Source organism: Hylobates moloch, unplaced genomic scaffold (assembly GCF_009828535.3).
Source record: "Hylobates moloch isolate HMO894 unplaced genomic scaffold, HMol_V3 SCAFFOLD_3, whole genome shotgun sequence".
Taxonomy (NCBI): Eukaryota; Metazoa; Chordata; class Mammalia; order Primates; family Hylobatidae; genus Hylobates; species Hylobates moloch.
In genome coordinates, this window is record NW_026652278.1 from 63,476,823 (window position 1) to 63,499,677 (window position 22,855).

Sequence of the window (22,855 nt, forward strand, 5' to 3'; positions counted from 1 at the left end):
TGATCACGCCACTGCACTTCAGCCTGGGTGACAGAGAAAGACCCTATCTCAGTCAATCAATCAACACTAAAATCACATGTGGCCTTGACCTGAGCACATGTAGTCAAATTTGACTAAAGTAAGTGCAATATGATGGGATTCTATTGTGTTGTCAAAGTGGGGAAGCTTATCATGTCTTGATGACATCTGCCATTTAAGTCCATTTTGCTGACTCTCCTTGTTTTGGCTCCCTGGTCACCAAGGAGCTTTCTGATTACAATTTGGTTTCCCAAACAGATATGCAAATAGGGAGAAAATGCTCTGATCTAATCTATTCTGTGGTTACATTTCTCATTGTAAAATAACAAATTGGTGTTCTGGCTTTATATGTCAGTCTCTATGTGCTAGGTTAATGTGAGTCTGTCCCTGAAAGATAGAGTTACTCTTGGTGCACTTACATAATAGGCTTTTGAGACTGTGCTCCTAATCCCCTGGGCTGTGATAAGTTTACCCATGTAATGTCATCCTAGAGGGAACCATCTGAGTGGTCTGAAAACCTTCCCCAGGCATAGCAATTATATTTACTGTACACAGAATATATCCATGAGCTCTCACATTTCTCAGCTCTTTGGCTGTTAGATGGAGATATGTGACCAGTTCTGGCCAAAGGCTGTGAACAGAATTGACACCTATCACTTCTGAGCCAAAGCACAGGAAGGTCTCCATACACTCTTTCCTCCTGCTGCCACAACCACAGAGACCACATGCTGAGATGGCAGAATGAAAAATCAGCCTGAGCCACTGCATGATCACAAGGAACAGGACCCCTCCTGGCCTGTAGTAGACACCGAGGTCAAATAAAATGTTTGTTATTTTAAGCCACTGTGATTTTGTAGATATTTTGTACTTTAGCATAACCTAGTCTAATTCAATACACCAGAGATGGGATGCCAACTTTACTGGGAGCACTTTTTTCAATGAATAGCAACATTAAACTTGAAAGCAGTGATATGGTTTGGCTGTGTCCCCACCCAAATCTCATCTTGAATTGTAGCTCCCATAATTCCCACAACTTGTGTGAGGGACCTGGTGGGAGATAATTGAATCTTGGGGGCGGTTTCCCCCATACTGTTCTCGTGATAGTGAATAAGTCTCACGAGATCTCCTGGTTTTATAAGGGGTTTCTCCTTTTGCTTGGCTCTCATTCACTCTTGCCTGCCACCATATAAGACATGCCTTTCACCTTCTGCCATAATTGTGAGGCCTCCCCAGCCATGTGGAACTGTGAGTCCATTAAACCTCTTTTTCTTTATAAATTATCCAGTCTCAGGTACGCCTTTATCAGCAGCATGAAAATGGACTAATACAGTAAATTGGTACTGGGAGTGGGGCACTGCTGTAAAGATACCCAATAACGTGGAAGCAACTTTGAAACTGGGTAACAGGCAGAGGTTGGAACAGTTTGGAGGGCTCAAAAGAAGATTGGAAAATGTGGAAAGTTTGGAACTTCCTAGAGACTTGTTGAACAGCTTTGACCAAAATGCTGATAATGATATGGACAATGAAATCCAGGCTGAGGTGGTCTCAGATGGGGATGAGGAACTTTTTGGGAACTGGAGTAAAGGTGACTCTTGCTATATTTTAGCAAAGAGACTGGCAGCATTTTGCCCCTGCCCTAGAGATCTATGGAACTTTTAACTTGAAGGAGATGATTTAGACTATCTGGCCAAAAAAATTTCTAGGCAGCAAAGCATTCAAGATGTTACTTGGGTGCTGTTAAAAGCATTCAGTTTTAAAAGGGAAACAAAGCATAAAAGTTCAAAAAATTTGCAATCTGAGGATGCGATAGAAAAGAAAAACCCATTTTCTGAGGAGAAATTCAGCTAGATGCAGAAATTTGCATAAATAACAAGTAGACAAATGTTTATCACCAACACAATGGGAAAAATGCCTCCAGGGCATGTCAGAGACATTTGTGGCAGCCCCTACCACTATAGGCCCAAAGGCCTAGGAAAAAAAATGGTTTTGTGGGCCGGGTCCAGGACCCTCCTGCTGTGTGCAGCCTAGGGACTTGGTGCCCTGCATCCCAGCTGCTCTAGCCATGGCTAAAAGGGGCCAAGGTATAGCTCAGGACATTGCTTCAGAGTGTGCAAGCCCCTAGCCTTGGCAGCTTCCACATGGTGTTGAGCCTGTGGGAGCACAGAAGTCAAGAACTGAGGTTTGGGAACCTCTGCCTAGATTTCAGAAGATGTATGGAAATGCCTGGTTGTCCAGGCAGAAGTGTGCTGCAGGGATGGAGCCCTCATGGAGAACCTCTGCTAAGGCAGTGCGGAAGGGAAATGTGGGGTACAAGCCCCCATACAGAGTCCCCACTGGGGCACTGCCTAGTGGAACTATGAGAGGAGGGCCACTTTCCTCCAGACCCCATAATGGTAGATCGACCAACAGCTTGCACCATGCACCTGGAAAATCCACAGACACTCAACATCAGCCTGTGAAAGCAGCCATGGGGGGGCTATACCCTGCAAAGCCACAGGGGTAGAGCTGCCCAAGGCTGTGGAAGCCCATCTGTTGCATCAGCGTGGCCTGGATTGAGACATGGAGTCAAAAGAGATCATTTTGGAGCTTTAAGATTTGACTGCCCCAGTGGATTTCAGATTTGCCTGGGGCCTGTATGTAACCACTTTTTTTTGGCCAATTTCTCCCATTTGGAACAGTTGTATTTACCCATTGCCTGCACCCCCACTGTATGTAGGAAGTAACTAACTTGCTTTTGATTTTACAGGCTCATAGGTGGAAGGGACTTGCCTTGTCTCAGATGAGACTTTGGACTGTGGACTTTTGAGTTAATGCTGAAATGAGTTAAGACTTTGGGAGACTGTTGGGAAGGCATGATTGGTTTTGAAATGTGAGAACATGAGATTTGGGAGGGACCAAGAATGGAATGATATGGTTTGCCTGTGTCCCCACCCAAATCTCACCTTGAATTGTAGCTCCCATAATTCCCACATATTATAGGAGGAACCTGGTGGTGGGAGATAATTGAATCATGGGGGAAGCTTCCCCCATACTGTTCTTGTGGTATTGAATAAGTCTCACGAGATCTTCTGGTTTTATAAGGGGTTTCCCCTTTTTGCTTGGCTCTCATTCTCTCTTGCCTGCACCATGTAAGACATGCCTTTCACCTTCGCCATGATCATGAGGCCTCCCCAGCCATGTGAAACTGTGAGTCCACTAAACTCTTTTTCTTTATAAATTACCTAGTCTCAGGTATGTCTTTATCAGCAGCGTGAAAATGGACTAATACAAGCAGAAACACAGCTCCCTCTGCATTCACCTCTGGCCATTCTCAGTAAGATCAGGTAGGCAAGAGGTGGGCAGAGGTGGAAGAGGCAGGAACAAACCTATCTGGAAGTAGGGCTCTCAAACCTGCCCTGCTCATATCAGCAGATAACTCACTGTACAGCATATACCCTAGGGGCTCACTCTCTTTGCTCTTGCTACCCAGAGATGTCACTTTTTATATTTGTATAAAAACATAAAAAGCTGGCCAGGCACAGTGGCTCATGCCTGTAATGCCAATTATTTGGGAGGCCAAGGCAGGAGGATCACTTGAAGCCAAGAGTTCAAGACCAGACTGGGCAACATAACAGGACCCTGTCTCTACAAAAAATTCAAAAATTAGCTAGGCATGGAGGCACATACCTGTAATCCTAGCTACCCAGGAGACTGGGGTGGGAGGATCACTTGAGCCCAGGAGTTTGAGGCGGCGATGAGCTATGATCACCCCACTGCACTCCAGCCTGGGCAACAAGAAAGGGCAAAAGAGCAAGACCTTTTCTCTTAAAAACAAAGAAACAAACAAACATTAAAAAGCTGCATAGTGACTAAGAAGCCAAAATAAGAAGAGTCAGCAAAATGGCAAAATGGACTTGAATCGTAGATGTCATCAAGACATGATAAGCTTCCCCACTTGGTGAATTAAAATCCCATCATACTGTATTTAATTTAGAATTTGACTACACATGCACAGGTCAAGACCAAATGTGATTTTATTGTTTATTTATTTATTTTTAGACAGTCTCGCTCTGTCGCCCAGGCTGGAGTGCAGGGTGCAATCTCGGCTCACTGAAACTTCTGCCTCCTGGGTTCAAGTGATTCTCCTGCCTCAGCCTCCTGAGTAGCTGGGATTACAGGCACCTTCCACCGCACCCAGCTAATTTTCGTATTTTTAATAGAGACAGGGTTTCACCATGTTAGCCAGGCTGGTCTCGAACTCCTGACCTCAAGTGATCCACCCACCTAGGCCTCCCAAAATGCTAGAATTACAGGCATGAGCCACCGCGCCTGGGCTTAGTGTTTAAATATGTTTATTTTTACATAAATGTAGGCATATTTATATAAAGATAAATAGATGTTTTGTTTATTCAGGTGTGCTTGTCCTGTCCCGGTCGCTGCTTCCCTGGTGGCTACTTCCCACACACATGTGCACTGCAGCCCCTGAGTCCACTTTCAGCAGGCTGAGGAAACACAGTAAACATAATCAGTGTTCTTACATAAACAGCCTATGTATGGAAAAAAACATAATCAGTATTCTGACTATTCGGACTCAACTATCCATTGGACAATTTCAAACAAAAATCACACAAGTGAATATGTGGTTTGAAAATATAGGATGAGGCCAGGCACAGTGGCTCACGCCTGTAATCCCGGCACTTTGGGAGGCCGAGGCGGGTGGATCACGAGGTCAGGAGATCGAGACCATCCTGGCTAGCACGGTGAAACCCCGTCTCTACTAAAAATACAAAAAATTAGCCGGGCGTGGTGGTGGGCACCTGTAGTCCCAGCTACTCGGGAGGCTGAGGCAGGAGAATGGCATGAACCTGGGAGGCAGAGCTTGCAGTGAGCCGAGATCGCGCCACTGCACTCCAGCCTGGGCGACAGACTCTGTCTCAAAAAAAAAAAAAAAAAAAAAAAAAAAAAAAAAATATATATATATATATATATATGATGAAAAATCAAGTCAGGTGCTACAAATAACAACTTTCACGTGAAAAGGAATCCAGAGTTATGTCAGAGACTTCTTTCCCAAAAATATCTATTAAGAATATAGCACCACCGTGCACAGTGGCTCACGTCTATAGTCCCAGCACTTTGGGAGGCCACGACGGGTGGATCACTTGAGCCAGGAGTTTGAGACCAACCTGGCCAACGTGGCGAAATCCCATCTCTACTAAAAATAAAAAATTAGCCAGTCATGGTGGTGGGCACCTGTAATCCCAGCTACTTTGGAGGCTGTGTCATAAGAATCATTTGAACCTGGAAGGTGGAGGTTGCAGTGAGCCAAGATGGCACCAGCCTGGGCGACAGAGCAAGACTCTGTCTCAAAAAAAAAAAAAAAAAAAAAAAAAAAGAATTTAGCACACATTTGAAAGATCAGATTCAGATCTGATCAAATTCAGGCCCTCTCAACTGTGCATTTATATAAACTTATTCATATAGTTCAGTCTCAGGTTAGGAAAATCCAAAATTAGAAGAAAACCCTCTGGTGATTCTCGCCCTTGGTATCATGACCCGTGGGTGTGTTGTGATCAGTTGTGAGGTCTGGGGGGGGCGGTGGGGCACTGGTTACTCATTAAGTTGAGGCATTAAAGCTGGTGAATAATCGATTTATTGCACATCAGGAGAAACACAAGATTACTGCTATAATAAATTGACTCTTACATGCTTTAGCAAAAATCAGTAAAAATAGAAAACATGGTAGCAATTAAAGTGAAAAAATTGGGGTCATTAAAGAATGTCTGACTGATTAGCTTGCAGTTTTTGGGATGGCTGAGAACTACCATCAATGAGATCACCTTAAACAAACACTCTTAATGACTTGAAAAAGTCCTCATCCCAAAGTCAACTATAGGTATTCAATATTGTACATTTAACTGAATTTAAAGTTATGTTAAAACCCATTTTATTGAAGTAAGAGAAGAATTCCTTTTACATTATCATTCTCAAGCCATATATCAAGAAAAAGATTGAAATTACATTCCTTTTTTTTTTAATAGAGACAGGTTCTCGCTGTGTTGCCCAGTCTGGTCTCGAACTCCTAGGCTCAAGCGATCCTCCTGCCTCGTCCTGCCAAAGTGCTGGGATTACAGGCATGAGCCGCCAGGCCCAGCTGAGATTACATTACTTTGAGTGTTTAATTTCACTACGACAGGAAGTAGCCTAATGCATACTTTTTTGTTTTAATTTTCTGGATTCGTCCTGATTTTTATTCTTTGTACCCGAGTACAATAATAAAGGAAATCACTTCTTAGATACATTAAAATTACTTCTAATCTTGCCCCCCACACATGAACTGTTTTCAGTTTGCTATTTTTAATGGCCCATGCTTATTTATATAGACATAGCATAACACTGCTAACATTTTATGGCCTACTGTCCTCTTTCTTTCTTAGTATTATAAAATATTTTCCTATATTTCCACATAGTTATCGACTCATTTTAATGGCTGCAAAATCAGGTACTCATTTAAGCTCAAATGGTTTAGTTTCACTCCTCAGAAATGTATTCCTCCTTCTCTTGATTGGTAGTCATAATCAAATGAAGTGACATTATTCTTTGTAGCTGGTTACTTACATTTCAAATACACTCATGAGTGGAGCCAAAACTCCATTAGTTCATTAGTCTGGAAGCATTACTAAATCTCCATTAAAATGTCTTCACTTTTCAATTTTGTGTGTTTGTGTGTGTGTGTGGACGGAGTCTCACTCTGTCGCCCAGGCTGGAATGCAGTGGTGTGATCTCGGCTCACTGCAACTTCTGCCTCCTGGGTTCAAGCGATTCTCCCTGCCTCAGCCTCCCAAGTAGCTGGGATTACAGGCATGTGGCACCACACCCAGCTAATTTTTGTATTTTTAGTAGAGACGAGGTTTCACCATGTTGGCTAGGCTGGTATTGAACTCCTGACCTCAGGTGATCCGCCCCCCGTGGCTTCTCAAAGTGCTAGGATTACAGGCATGAGCCACTGTGCCTGGCCCATTTTTCAATTTTTAACATGAGGATTAAGTAGACTACTATGCACATTTGCTAAAGGCAGCCCCTTACATTTCTTTTTATGCAGAAAATACTTGGTGGTTAGAGACAGCAGCGTCACGGCATAACCACCTCTAGGCTGTCAGTGTGCCCTCTAAAACAACAGCTGCACCTCCTCTAATGTCAACCCTTCCGTCTGGACGAAGTGAAATTCCCAGATCTCCTCCGCGGCGGGAACACTGAAACGCTAAAGAAAACAAACAAGTCAAATTAAGAGTATCTTCACCCTTTTAAATTAACAAAGCATAGTGAAAGACTTATTACAAATCTTAGAGTCCTCCCAGATCAGTTTCAAGAATAAATTCCTTCATCTGTTTATGGTACTGCCCACTCCCATCCCCATTCTCCTGCAGACTGAGAGAGCCACAAACTCAATTTGATCTACAAAACACACAGCTCCACATACTCCCTTCCTGAGCCTTTTCCTGGGCCATCTCCTCTACTAATTCCTGTAATGGCCCAGACACACCGCACTCATCGCTTCTTCCCCAGCTCTCTCTAGGAGAAAGCAAAGATGTTTGGAACAATAGAGTCAGGACTATAACTCTAAGAAGATGAAGAAGGGTGGTCTCAGCCCTCCTGAGAAGGCCCCCATCTTCTCAGCTCTGAATAGGACAGAGGGAGTTCATTCACTCATAACATATTCAAGCAACCACGTGTTCCAGGCAGACAAAAGAGGCTAGCCTCAGCCTTCCAGGAGCTCAGTACTTAGGAGAATAATTAGACTCGCCAAGGAAAATGAATAGCCACCTTGCTCTCTCCAAATCAGGGTCACAGACTCCTCCTTGGATGATCAGGGCAGTGCAGCCTCCATCGGCTGTCATCATTTTTCTCTGCCTCTAAGCAATACATTAATCACTAGGGGACTTGGTTCCAAAGTAATTTGTTTGATTCAATCCTGTGACTAGCAATACCAGTAAGGAACCTTGGTGATCATCCAGTCTCAACCCATCACATTATAAATAACCTCTCTGGGCCAAAGTTATACAGCTATTTTATTCAACAAACACTTATTGGGCAGCTACTGTGTCTGTGTCTGTGTCTGTACAGTCTCTGTATGTTGCGGGAGGCAGAGGTGAAGGATGTTTGGGGTGGAGGATCTTTAAGGGTGAAGGAATTTTAAAATCTTTCATTTTCACGTGGGTGATACATAACATTTTATTACATTTTCAAGGGGATATTACATATGAGAAGGAACACTAGCTTCGAATTAGGCAAATAAAAAAGAAATTGGTAAAGAGCTCTCCTACCATGCATTTCTTTCTTCCCCAGATGCTGGGACCAGTAGCTGCTGAGAACAGCGTGTGCAGACCCTCGAAAAGAAGTGAAAAGTTAGGAGACAATCCCAAAGAAAACAGAGGCGATTTTGTGGTAAATTTCTAAGCAATTACAATCAATTACCCAGTTTGACTAAACTCTAGATCACCTAAATCATTATGTTGGCCAGGCCACAGCAGGGTGTAGAATTATGAAAGGAGATAGAAAGGAAGACATAGAATTTATGGATAAACTCTGCCAAATTATGTATCAAATGTGTCTTACAGTTTCTTTTCTTTCCTTTTTTCTTTTTATTTTGTTTTATTTTTATTTTTATTTTTTTGAGACACAGTCTTGCTCTGTTGTCCAGCCTGGAGTGCAGTGGCACAATCATGGCTCACTGCAGTCTTGACATCCCGTTCTCAAGCCATCCTCCTACCTCAGCCCCCGCAAGTAGCTGGAATTCCAGGTGCATGTCACCATGCCTGGCTAATTTTTGTATTTTTTGTAGAGATGGGGTTTCACCATGTTGCCCAGCCTAGTCTTGAACTCCTGATCTCAAGAGATCTACCTGCCTCAGCCTCCCAAAGTGCTGGGATTACAGGTATGAGCCACTGTGACTGGTCCTTACAGTTTCCTAAGGCTGAATTAGACTGCAGGTTTTAATTCTTGTCTACCAGCTCATTGTTAGCCCTTGGTAGGAGAATCAAGGCCTTTGCATAATACTTTTTTTTTTTTTTTGAGACAGAGTCTCACTCTGTTGCCCAGGCTGGAGTGCAGTGGCACAATCTTGGCTCACTACAACCTCCACCTCCTGGGTTGAAGTGATTCTCCTGCCTCAGCCTCCTGAGTAGCTGGGATTACAGGCATGAGCCACCGGGCCCAGCTAATTTTTGTATTTTTAGTGGAGACAGGGTTTTACCATGTGGGCCATGCTGGACTTGAACTCCTGACCTCAACTAATGCACCCATTTCAGCCTCCCAAAGGGCTAGGATTACAGGCATGAGCCACCGCGCCCAGCCTTGCATAAGTCTTTCAACATCTTTCCAGGGAAAGTATCTCCTTCTTCCCAGAGTGCATATGCAAAGAAAGGTGGCAACTCTGAAAAAAGGCTAAATTTTCTTTTCTTTTAACTATTATTTGTTAATTTTTTTGTAGAGACGGGGTCTCCCTTATGTTGCTTAGGCTGGTCTGAAACTCCTGGCCTCATGCAACCCTCCCACCTCGGTCTCCCAAAGTGCTGGGATTACAGGCATGAGCCACTGCACCTGGCCAAAAGGCTAAATTTTCCACCAAGCTAACATTCCTGAGCTTTTGGCGCCAAAAGAACTTCTTTTTAGTGAGGTATTTTTTCACGTTTGTACACTAGATTTAGATTAGAGATTGGATTTTAAAATGAAATAACAAAATATACAGCAATAACTGACAGAAAAAATATTTTGTGAAGAAAAAGATGGGGAGGAAAAGCCTCTCATTTGGGAAAACCTATTAAGTGTTATGGGGCAGGCGTGGTGGCTCACGCCTGTAATCCCAGCACTTTGGGAGGCCGAAGCAGATGGATGACCTGAGGCTAGGAGTTCAAGACCAGCCTGGCCAACATGGCAAAACCCTGTCTCTACTTAAAATACAAAAAATTAGCCTGGCATGGTGGCAGATGCCTGTAATCCCAGCTACTCGGAAGGCTGAGGCAGGAGAATCTCTTGAACTCCAGAGACGGAGGTTGCAGGGAGCTGAGAACGTGCCATTGCACTCCAGCCTGGGCAAAAAAAAAAAGGGTTATGGGATGTTCAAGTAAGGCAACCAACCATCCTGCCTGGTTTGCCTGAGACTGTTCTGGTTTTAGCACTGAAAGTTCTGTATCCTGAGAAACCCTTCAGTCCCAAGCAAACTCAGATGTTGGTCATCAAAGTCCAAAGGCCTTTATACTCTAGAAAAGCATTACAGGGGGAAAAAAACAAACAAACAAAAAAAACAAACTTTCACTCTGTGCCAATTAAAATCTTTGTGAAGCAGCTGTGCATGTGCAAATCTGCTCGGAACTTTTCTTCCATGGGGAAGCTGGACTGTTTGGATATTGTTGGGCATTTTCCTGAGTCTTAAAAGTGCTTGTTTGCTGAGTTTTGAATTTCACGTTTTGTTTCTCAGAGAGTGACTGAGCCATCCAGGCCCTGCCATCTGACCAGAACAGGAGCCTTGAATGCTCTGCCCAGCCGCCTGTGGCCCCTTCACCATCCCACCCACCATCCTCCCACATCAAGCATTCTCGTCCTTTGCAGTGCAACCCACTGTTCTCAAAGAGGGTGAGAGTAGAAGTCATGACATTTCTGCCTATCTTTGACTCATCCCTCTGCTCCCAGGTGGTGGACAATCTAGAAGTGTTGGCTCAAGGAGCTAGTTTTGTTGTTATAATTAAAATAGCTAGTAGTTGGCTAGGCACAGTGGCTCATGCCTGTAATCCCAGCACTTTGGGAGGCCGAGGAAGGATCATTTGAGGTCAGGAGTTCGGGACCATCCTGGCCAACATGGTGAAACCCTATCTCTACTAAAAATACAAAAATTAGCTGGGTGTAGTGGTGGACACCTGTAGTTCCAGCTACTAGGGAGGCCGAGGCAGGAGAATCGCTTGAACCTGGGAGGCCGAGGTTGCAGTGAGCTGGGATCATGCCACTCCGTTCTAGCCTGGGTGATGAAGTGAGACTATGTCTCAAAAAAACATAACAATACAATATAATAGCTAGTAGTTATTGGGCACTTACCATGTGCCAGGCACTGTATTAAGCCCTTAACATGCATTGTGTTTTTATAGCCCTATGAGGTATTATATACAATTTATAGAGGAGGGAACTGAGACTTTTAAAAGTCAAGTCACTTGCCCAAGGTCAAGAGCTAGGAAGCTAGGAATGTAAACTCACGCTGTCTGACACTCAGGTTTAACCCTGTTATCTGCCTGCTCTATTTTATGTTTTTCATGTAAGACTTCAGTGAAGGGATGGCAGGGATGGGGAAAGATAGAGGAACAAGTCAGCTCAAAACCCAAGCCACCTGAAAGGTCACAGGAAGTGCACTTAAATAACTATTTGTGATCCTCCTCTTCCATTGTTTAACCCTCCCCTGGGCTCAAGTAAAAAGTACCTGTCACTGGGTCTTCAGGCACACCAACCCACGGTGCAAAATATCTAGAGTAAAAGTCAAACGCTTGGGTCTGCCCACCAGGCTCTCCTTTCAGGGTAAGAATAAGCCCTTTCACCTTCCCTGTGTTTTCAACTTGCAGCAGATTCTCCGTGTTCACTTTCAGGTTCTCCAGAAATGACCTTGTTCATAAACAAGATGGATTAGGACAAACCCATTTCACAGCCCACTCACCCCACAGACTCTGTAAAACAGGCCAGGGTGCAGCTTGCTCAAACAGCTTAACAGGAGGGGAAGGAAGAACAAGTGGGAATGTCTTCCTATCGGGAAAAGAAACACTCTGGCTGTGTAAATCATGGTTTGACTGGACACAGCACAGCCAGACTAAGGCAGAGCTATAAATCTGGGTACTCAGCCCTCCCCAAAGTGCTGATGCAGCCAAAAATCTTACCTGTTGTAAACGTCACTGAGGCGGACAAGGAGCTTTTGGGTATCTGGAGAATAACAGATGTCCTGGACCAGTGTGTCGCCTATGGCAGTCTGTGGAGACAGACCAAAAACTCCTCAGGGACATGACCTAGGCCAAGCCCTTGATCCCCTGAAATGGGAAATGACCTCTCATTGAGCATCCACTGTGAGCCAAGCATGCCCATCGTCTCCAGTCCCCAAGAGTGTTAGTGCAGTTTCAGAGCTTAAGGTGTTGCCCAAGGATGGTCAGTCTCCTGGCTACCAAAGAGGCCTCTGTGAGCCTCAAAACCGGCATTGTGGCCAGGTGCAGTGGCTCACACCTGTAATCCCAGCACTTTGGGAGGCTGAGGTAGGTGGATCACCTGAGGTCAGGAGCTCGAGACCAGGCTGGCCAGCATGGCAAAACCCCATCTCTACTAAAATACAAAAATTAGTCGGGCGTGGTGGTGCACTCCTGTAATCCCAGCTACTCGGGAGGCTGAGGCAAGAGAATCACTCGAACCTGGTGAACCAAGAATCACTTGTGAGCCAAGAATCACTGGCCGAGATCGCACCACTGCACTCCAGCCTGAGAGACAGAATGAGACTCTGTCTCAAAAAACGAAAAAAAAAAAATAGGCATTGCTCACAAGTGCCTACTATGTGCCTCAATGCACAACTCCTTCAAGTAGGTATTCTCCCCACAGAGGAGAAAGAGACTTAGAAAGGCCAAAGATCTCACACACACACACACACACATACACATACACATATCTTGACCCAGGTCTGAGAAGGTCAGAGAAAAAGCTCTAAATCCCTACTGTCCATCATCTTTAGAGATGGGGGGGGCCTCATGTCCACCTCTTAGAGCTGTGAGGATTAAATAAAATCGTATATGTGGAGTATCTGCAGCAGCAATTAGAACATTACACACGGCAAGGACTCAGGGCTAGCAGCTTGATTGGAAGGAGGGACTAGAGGGCTCGTCCTGTGCTGCTCTGCTTGGCAAGCACACCACTTTCACTCAGATTGTATGTGACAGATCAATAACATAACATGTTCTCAAGATACCCTGGTTCACTCTACCTGACTGCACATAATCTTGCTGAAATCCAGGAACATCATTTGTTTGTATGTTTGTTTGAGGGTGGCTTGGGGCACTGAGGGGGATTATGAGGAGACAACACCTTCCCACACCACCAAGTCATCCTTTGGCACCAACCCCAGCTGCCAGGCCCAGCAGATGGTAATTACATGGTAGTTGTATGGTAGTCACTAGGTGGCTTCAGGTTCTCTAATCCTTGCTAGAGGCCAAGATACTCCAGTTCCCACATCCGGAATTCCTTCTGCCTTGGGTGGTACTTGGGCTTTCTGCCTCTGTGAGTATGGGCTGACCAACGTAACTTCCTCAAGAAATGGGAACTCCTACAGCCAGATCCCATCTGTTCTCCAGAGCCTTAGTCTCTCGAACCCGGCCCTTATCTGCATGGGTTCCTACATTGATTTAAAAGTTTAGGGGTGGGCGCGGTGGCTCATGCCTGTAATCCCAGCTCTTTGGGAGGCCGAGGCGGGCGATCACCTGAGCTCAGGAGTTCAGGACCAGCCTGACCAACATGGAGACACCCTGTCTCCACTAAAAATACAAAATTAGCCAGGTGTGGTGGTGCATGCCTGTCATCTCAGCTACTCACGAGGCTGAGGCAGGAGAATTGCTAGAACCCATAAGGTGGAGGTTGTGGTGATCCAAGATCACGCCATTGCACTCCAACCCGGGCAACAAGAGCGAACTCCATCTCAAATTAAAAAAAAAAAAAAGTTTAATTCTTGGCTGGGAATCTTACTGCCAGTTTCTAGGGAAGAACACAAAATGGCAATACTTACAACCCTTTGTTATCCCATTTAATAAATGCTGACCCTGAGGCTAAGTTGAGTTCTTTCTACCATGAACAAGGTCTACCATTATAAGTTTTTTTCCACTTTCTTACCAGTATGTTTAAAGCAGTTTGTTTTTAAATTTGGCTTGTCTCCAAAACCCAAGCCATGGGTGGGGCTGAGTATAAAATCAGGATCCATCATGCTTGTTTATATTCTTTGAAAACATATATAAAGCCAAATACAGAGATTACAAATGCTGTAGTTAAAAATTCACTGAGAAATACCCAAGTAGTACTCACAATAGACCAAGCTACAGAATCATTTTTCTCATGACAGCCCTTGCCCTGGTCCTGACCTGGGCCCTCTCTTCTCTACACACCAAGCCCCTGGTCATCCAGGGCTACTCTGGCCCTGCAGAACCTTCGTGGGACAACTGCAGTGCCTACCTCACTGAGAAACATTGAGAATTAAATGGACAATGCAAGTGAAATGCTCAACATGTGGCACTGCACACAGAAAGACTCTCAAAATGTTTCATCATCATTAATATTATTAAGCCCCATGCCCACACAGACCCCATGAGGAGCCCATGTTCCTTATCTTGTCTTACCTGCAAGGTACTCATGCTTTCTTGGTTTCCTCTATCAAAGCACAGCCCTCCCCCACTTCAGTCCCATTCTTTACTACAGAAACTGGAGACACTGACAGCTGCCAGGAAGGTTCCATTTTTTCCCTCCACCTTGTGTGTATGGATTTTATGGAATGACCTCTTTCTGCCAGAAATTCCCAACTTTCACACCTGAACTTGCACAGTCATGCTCGGGGCCCATTCCTCTCCTTCTAGCTAGAGAAGCACAGAAATTCAACATCCCTTAATTTCCCTAAAGGCTGGTCTCCTCCCAGAAACTTACATTTCCTTAAGACATCCTATTCTCCCTCTTCTTGGTTCAAAAGAAAGGCACAAAAGAACCATCTCCATTGGTTCTTTTGTGCCTTTCGGCCTGCCACATAATAGTGTCTCTTCCCTCCATCCTACCATGGGGGCCAGCACTGACAATCAGGAGCCAAGGAAAACTGGTCAACCTTCTCACCAAATAGACTGAATATTAAAATTCAAACCTGAAACACTGTAACATTTATATTGGTAGAATGCCTGTCTTTGTGGATCAAATGATACCAAATCTTTGCGTGCAAACAATAACAAATAACTAGGCTCAGGTTTTATTCTTTTTACCAACCTTTATCAAGTCCTCTACTTCATGGAAGTCCTAGATGGGGAGGGAAAAAAACAAAATTATTATAAAACAGGAGAGCTGTCGGTTGTACACGGCTTAGGGCAATAATTACAAAGAGCTGACCTGGGGGTGGGCTGGATAAAGAGGTAAGTCCAGGACGATGCCATCCTCTGCTCGTCTGGCCCTTAGTTCTCCACTCAGAGTGACAAACGTGAGCATGCTATTCATATTTTCTGGCCAAAATAGGAATCAAGAAATAGGAAATAAACTTTGTCATATATGTACATGTCCATTTCAAACACCTTTGCATTGTCTTAGATTTTCTGGTAATGTCATCCTTTTCTATGATGGAGTGAGGTTTGGGTTGCTGGGGTCTAGAATGGAGAAAACTCTCACTAGATTCTAACTTGAGAACCAAGAACATAACTGATCAGATGTGGTGTCATACTTCAAGGCTTCAGATCCCAGCTCTTTACTGCTTACTGTGCCCTTACTAACTTAGTCTCCTTTTTTTTTTTTTTTTTTTTTTTTTGAGACAGGGTCTCACTGTGTTGCCCAGGCTGGAGTGCAGTGGTGCGATCTCAGCTCACTGTACCCTCTGCCTCCCACATTCAAGTGATTCTCCCACCTCAGCCTCCCAAGAAGCTGGAATTACAGGTGTGCACCATCACATCCAGCTAATTTTTGTTTTTTTAGTAGAGACGAGGTTTTATCATGTTGGTCAGGCTGGTCTCAAACTCCTGACCTCAAGTGATCCACCTGCCTCGGCCTCCCAAAATGCTGGGATTACAGGCGTGAGCCACCACACCTGGCCAGCCTCCTTAAATCTCAGTTTCCTCATCTATAAAATGAGGTTAATACATTAAACCTACAATTTATAATGTTTTCTCTTTCTTTGAGAAACTGTCTCACTCTGTTGACCAGGCTGGGGACTGGCTCACTGCAGCCTTGACCTCCTGAGCTCATGCAATCCTCCCACCTCAGCCTCCCAAGTAGCTGGGACTACAGGCATGAGCCATAATGCCTGGATAATTTTTAAATATTTTGTAAAGACAGGGTCTCACTATGTTGCTCAGGCTGGTCTCTAAGTTCTAGACTGAAGTGATCCTCCCGCCTTGGCTCCCAAAGTGTTGGGATTACAGGCGTGAACCACTGCACCCAGCCTATAATGTTTCTAATACAGATTTAAAAATATCCAGCAGCAACAACCATAGAGTCATAACCTCTTCTAGTCTAAGATATGCCAAGGGAATAACAAAACATTTAAGTTGTAAATATCAGTCTTATATGAAATAAATTTGGTTTATCCTAAATGAACCAAACTTTTTACATAACAATGTAATTTAAAGAATGCACCACAAACGCTGACATCCCATGTTACTGATACAACTTGGGCTACTTATCAGTGTGTATAACATTTTTAGTGAAAACAAAGAATGGTGACCTAATTCTTTTCTCTCCCTTAATATTTCTGTAAAACTTAAACCACATGTCAAAGGTGAAGAACTTTGGCTTATTAACTTTCATTGAGCATAAAATTGACATTCGGAAACACAAAGCTTAATTTTTCTCGTTACGATTTGTGTAAGACATTATTTACAAAGCATTTTTTCATACCTTATCTTATCTAACCTTAAGACTGCCCTATGGGGGGTTCCAGGATGTTATTATTCCAAACCTTAGCATCAAACCAACCCACGTGGAGTCCAGTTTTCAAAAGACACTCAATCTTGCTTTGGGAGGCTGAGGCGGGTGGTTCACCTGAAGTCAGGAGTTTGAGACCAGCGTGACCAACATGGTAAAACCCCATCTCTACTAAAAATACAAAAATTAGCCAGGCATGGTGGCAGGCACCTGTAATCCCAAGTACTTGGGAGGCTGAGGCAGGAGAATCACTTAAACACAGGAGGCAGAGGTTGCAGTGAGCCAACATCTTGCCATTGCACTCCAGCCTGGGTGACAAGAGCAAAACGCCATCTCAAAAAAACAAAAACAGAAACAAAAAGACACTCAATTTAATTTCAGTAAATCCTATTTTTCAAGACTCAATTCCTAAACATTTCGGAATGTTTGCTTGCCTTTGCACATGTCCCCTATCCACAGATACCAAAATCATCTTTTTAAAATGTATATTGAATTACATTATATAGCCTCTCAACTTTATCTCCTGCCAATCATATAGACAGGCCCCAGGGGCTTTGCACTTGCTAGCCTCTGCCTGGGATGCTCCTCCTCTCACTCTAGCTCATCCCACAGATGCTTCATCGTATACTTTAGCCCAAAGTTCCCCTTCTCTGTCGGGTGCTGATCCATATTCTATGTCCAACCCATGGCCTCAGGACTGGGACTCCATGAAGCAAGGAAGTACCATAGGGTACAAAATGAAAGGAGGCACCTGCTCTCAGCTGCAAGCTGGGGCCTTGCTGGCTCTGCCTACACCCGGCCCTGACCCTGCTTGCCCAGAGTGCTGGTGGCCAACAGCTCTCACCTGAGTCACTCTCTTGGAGTTACCTTTGGCTGAGTAGAGCTACCTTGCCCAAAGTCATACATCTTTTCCAGGCTTTGGGAACTGGTCCACGGAGGGTAAAAAGGCCTGAATCTTTGCCTCTACTTAGAACTATACTACTTGAAAAAATGTCCAGCTTTAGAGCTCCCCATGGATTTGGCCTAGGCCTTTCCTTGTTGCTACTACTCTGCAGTTCAATTCTTCCCTCTATTCAATCCTACTTTCTTTTTTTTCTTTTCCTCGAGGCAGAGTCTCACTCTGTTGCCCAGGCTGGAGTGCAATGGCACAATCTCGGCTCACTGCAACCACAGCCTCCCAGGTTCACGCAATTCTCCTGCCTTCGTCTCCTGAGTAGCTGGGACTACCAGCGCCTGCCACCATGCTCAGCTAATTTTTGTATTTTTAGTAGAGACGGGGTTTTGCCCATCCCCCACAGTGACCTTCTGTCCTATCATCCTGTTTCTTTCCTTGTTTCCATTTCCGTTTGCTGTCTATGCTTGTTTGTGGCTGCTTCCATCTCCTGTTTTAGGGCATTTCCCAGGAATCTCTTCTCTGTCCCATCCCCACAAGGCCCTGATCTTTGTCCATTAAACTAAATGCAGCTAAGATAGAAACTGGCAGAATTAAGGTGCTGCAACTCCTCTTAAGGTGAATGTATACAGTGGGGACCCAGGAATCTTTAAAATTCAGAGCAAAGAAGCTCTTATTGGCTGGGCATGGTGGCTCATGCCTGTAATCCCAGCACTTTGGGAGGCCAAGGTGGGCAGATCACTTGAGCTCAGGAATTTGAGACCAGCCTGGGCAACATAGCAAAACCCTGTCTCTACCAAAAATACAAAAATTAGCTAGGTGTGGTGGTGTGCACCTGTGGTCTCAGCTACTTTGGAGGTTGAAGTGGGAGGATGGCTTGAGCCCAGGAGTCAGAGGTTGCAGTGAACTGATATCCCGCCTCTGCACTCCAGCCTGGGCAACCGAGCCAGGCCCCATTTCAAAAAAAAAAAAAAAAGTTTATTGAAGAATCTCTTATTGTGAAATGAATTTCAATGTGGGAGCGGAAATAATTGGAGCGAAATGTTCCTGTTGGTCTCCAATCTCATATCGTATGAGATGACAATTCTGCCCATGCAAGCTTCACAAAGACCAGAGAGCTCCAGTTTAAAATGAGGCCAAGCATGGTGCCTCACGCCTATAATCCCAGCACTTTGGGAGGCCGATGCAGATGGATCACTGGCGGCCAGGGGTTTGACACCAGTCTGGCCAACATGGTAAAACCCCATCTCTACTAAAAATACAAAAATTAGCTGGGTGTGGTGGCGGGTGCCTGTAATCCCGCTACTCGAGGCTAAGGCAGGAGAATCACTTGAACCCAGGAGGTGGAGAGAGGCGGAGGTTGCAGTGAGTCAAGATCGTGCCATTGCACTCCAGCCCGGGCAACACAGTGAGACTCTGTCTCAAAAAGTAATAAAATAAAATAAAATAAAATGGTTGTCAAACTGTTTGTCAACCAGAAAGTAAAATAAAATAAAAATAAAATAAAATAGCATTCTGACTGCAGCTTTCCAGTGATGCTGGGCACATACTCAGAAAGGCCAAAGTGCTATTGAAGGTCGCTGGTTTTGTTTCCACATTATGGATAGCATGAAGTAAACTCTGCAGAGTCTTTATACCAGTCACTTTGGACCATCAGAAAAAGTGTGTGTGAGAACTTAAAAAAAAAGTGCCATTTGCTAAGTGTTAGATTCATTAAAGAAAATCACATTACTTATTTTGTGAAACAGCACAGCTGCAGAAGCCAGGGTGGCATGGCCACAGAGTGGGACCTCACTCGCTGGTGTAAACCATCTCAGTCCAAAGCAGGAACCTGAGGATAGGAAAAGCCAAAGAGAGATGAGATCATTCCCATGCAAGCAGGTCACAGATTTCTCATTTTCTTCTTTCCTAAATAGTTCTCTAGCATGATGAATAGCCAAAACATGTTGTAAAAGGAGGAATGATGGCTAGGCAAGCATCCTAGGGCTCCCCAGTGCTAGATCTGGAATGGAAACATTCAGATTCACCAACACCCCCTCCCCCAGATGAACTGAAAACCAAATCAGAATCTCCCGCTCTATCTACTATCTGCAAGCAAATAATAAGGGGGCATTTTCCTTAAAGATCATTCCCCCACCTAAAAAATAATTTCTGATGTCATTCAAGAATTATTTTAAAGAATGCATATTTAGGCCAGGTGCAGTGGCTCACGCCTATAATGCCAGCACTTTGGGAGGCTGAGGCACAATAATTGCTTGAACGCAGGAGACGGAGGTTGCAGTGAGCCCAGATCATGTCACTGCACTCCAGCCTATGCGACAGAACAGTTCTTTAAAAAAAAAAAAAAAAAAAAATGCATATTTACTTTGTGCAAAGTTGTCTGTCGGGTGCAGTTTTCGGATAAAAGCAGTTTCAGAGAGGTTCATCTCCGTTGCAATTTTCTGATGCATGTCTTCATCCAATTCCTTAATTAGAAACAAAAGATCATTGAGGTTGCAGAAACACAGATCAGACTTCCTTTGGACAACAACTACCATTAATTTAAAAAGCAGTTTAGTAATAATAAAAGTTACACGCTTAAAAGGAAATAATTACCAAGGAATTCAAGGCACTTTTATAAAGATTGGTTCTCAGAAACCCATGCTTGCAGTACCCTGTGAAGAAGGGTTATAAATGTGCAAGCTGGAATAGACTGTGAAAAACTGGCTGGCCTGGCCTGTTTTTTGTCACATTAAGATCTAGTCTAGCTGACAGAGTGTGCTCCCTCCTAAAAACAATCTCCACACAAGGAAGTACCCCAATCTCCTTTGCTTTGTTGGTGAAAGAGAGGTTCAGCACTCACTCTGGGCAGGCTGGACCGCTCCTCCCCTGTCTTTGCATGGTTTACTCCCTTTCATGGGAAGGGCTTCAGGCCAAGGGTCACCTCCTCCAGTAAGCCTTCCCAGACCACTGTGTCTAAAGGTGTTGTCTCCTCTCCAGTGCTTAGATGTCCTGAAATTGCCTGGTGTGCCCTTTACTGTCTGGCCTCGCCACCTCTGATTCTAAGTTCTGTTGGGGAATGGACTGTGCTGTCTTGCTTTGTTGGGACCTGGAACAATGCCTGGTATTCATCCCAGCACAGTAGGAGATCAGTAAACATTTGTTGAAAAAGTAAGTACATTATTTCACTTAATCTCATTTTTAAAACCCTCAATGTAAATATTTTTATACCCTTACAAATGAAGAAATTAAATGGAGAGATCATATAATATCCTAAGACCACAATATACCTAATAAACAGTATAGTGATTAAGAATGAGAGCTTAGTTAGGCATGGTGGCTCACGCCTGTAATCCCAGCACTTTGGGAGGCTGAGGCGGGAGGATAGCTTGAGTCCAGGAGTTCAAGACCAGCCTGGGTAACATAGTAAGACTCTGTCTCTGTAAAAAAGATTTAAAAAAAAAAAAGAGTAAGGGCTTTAGCTGGGCATGGTGGCTTATGCCTGTAATCCTAGCATTTTGGGAGGCCAAGGCAGGAAGATTGCTTGAGACCAGGAGTTCAAGACCACCCCCCAGTCTCTACAAAAAATAAAAATAAAAAATTTAGCCGGGCATGGTGGTGCTTGCCTATGGTCCAGACTACATGGGAGGCTGAGGTGGGAGGATCTCTTGAGCCCAGAAGTCAAGGCTGCAGTGAGCCATGATTGTGCCACTGCACTCCAGCCTGGGCGACAGACCAAGATCCTGTCTCAAAAACAAAAAAGAAAAGAAAAAAGAAAAAGAATGAGGGCTTTGCAAATGGGGACGACAGTAACAACTGGCCAGGCACATGCCTATAATCCCAGAACTTTGGGAGGCTCATGCCTATAATGCCAGCACTTTGGGAGGCCAAGGAGAGTGGATCACTTGAGCCTAGGAGTTGGAGACCAGCCTGCGCAACATAGCGAGAACCTGACTCTAAAAAAAAATTTTTTTTACACAGTAACAACTGGTGAATCTAGAGAAAGGGAATATGCATGTTCATTGTACCATTCTTGAAACTTTTCTGTAGGTTTTTAATTTTTCAAAATAAAATGTTTAAAAAAATTATGTGGGTTTGAAAACAGAATTGAATTTCTATCCTGTGTGAGCCCCTAGTAGCAGTGTAAAAGTGGGCAAGTCATTTAATCTTATAGCCTCAGTTTCCACACCTTTAAGATGGGAATAAGAGCACTTAAGTCAAGGTTTATTGTGAAGTATACATGCATACACACACACACACACACACACACACACACACATTCCTCTTAACTCGAGTAAAAGGTGGACCCGGCTGGGCGCGGTGGCTCATGCCTGTAATCCCAGCACCCTAGGATGCCAAGGTGGGTGGATCACGAGGTCAGGAGTTCGAGACCAGCCTGGCCAATATGGAGAAACCCCATCTCTACTAAAAATACAAAAAAATTGGCCGAGAGCGGTGGCACACGCCTGTAATCCCAGCTACTCGGGAGACTGAGGCAGGTGAGTTGCTTGAACCTGGGAGGCAGAGGTTGCAGTGAGCCGAGATCGTGCCACTGCACTCCAGCCTGGGTGACAGAGTGAGACCGGGGCCAACTAAAAAAAAAAAAAAGTGGACCCGTAGTATGTTTTCCTTTTGAGAAGAAAAATCCATTTTTAATCAATAAAATGCTTACTAGTTAGATTTTGAATTTTAAAGAAGTTTCAAGAAGATGCATTTTTGTTTTGGTCAAATTTATTGCTCTTGATCTCCTGAAACTCTTTCTAACTAAAATCTACTAGTTAGATTTTCAATTTTAAAGACATTTCAAGACAAATGCATTTTTGTTTTGGCCAAATTTATTGCTATTGATCTCCTGAAACCCAGAAGAATTATAATTTTATATTAATAAATTCATAATTCACTTCTCTGAGTTATGCAAATTAAACACTCTTGTCTTTGATTCAAAATCTTTTGAAACATGTTCCATATAATTGTACAGGGCATAAAACTGTGATTATTGTGAAAAATCAGTCATGATTTTAAAACTACCGGCTGATATAAAAATCTTAGCAGGGGCCAGGTGTGGTAGCTTATGCCTGTAATCCCAGTACTTTAGGAGGGCGAGGCGGGTGGATCACCTGAGGTCAGGAGTTCGAGACCAGCCTGGCCAACATGGCAAAACCCCATCACTACTAAAACTACAAAAATTAGCCAGGAGTGGTGGTGCGCACCTGTAATCCCAGCTACTCAGGAGGCTGAGCAGTAGTCTCTTGAACCCAGGAGGCAGAAGTTGCAGTGAGCCAAGATCATGCCATTGCACTCCAGCCTGGGCACAGAGCGAGACTC

At 44.2% G+C, this 22,855-nt stretch overlaps 1 protein-coding gene across 5 annotated transcripts in view; it reads right to left on the reverse strand.

The window, feature by feature from the left end:
* Positions 1 to 4,305: 4,305 nt before the first annotated feature.
* PBLD (phenazine biosynthesis like protein domain containing) overlaps positions 4,306 to 22,855 on the reverse strand; it is a 53,501-nt gene continuing 34,951 nt past the window's right edge. Inside the window, exons 3-11 of one of the 5 annotated variants that reach the window (XR_009212792.1) lie at positions 19,917 to 20,016; positions 19,284 to 19,382; positions 15,139 to 15,248; positions 15,019 to 15,048; positions 11,910 to 11,998; positions 11,462 to 11,640; positions 8,322 to 8,359; positions 7,084 to 7,258; positions 4,306 to 4,499 (exon numbers count right to left, since the gene is read on the reverse strand). Coding sequence is in view for 2 of the 5 variants with exons in the window: in XM_032138554.2 (XP_031994445.1) it covers positions 7,146 to 7,258; positions 8,322 to 8,384; positions 11,462 to 11,640; positions 11,910 to 11,998; positions 15,019 to 15,048; positions 15,139 to 15,248; positions 19,284 to 19,382; positions 19,917 to 20,016 (783 nt within the window). In the remaining 3 variants the exon portion in view is untranslated. Of the gene's footprint in view, positions 4,500 to 5,632; positions 7,259 to 8,321; positions 8,385 to 11,461; positions 11,641 to 11,909; positions 11,999 to 15,018; positions 15,049 to 15,138; positions 15,249 to 19,283; positions 19,383 to 19,916; positions 20,017 to 22,855 lie in introns of those variants that run through there. The other 4 variants (XR_009212793.1, XR_004245387.2, XM_058436297.1 and 1 more) reach the window with 4 other exon arrangements.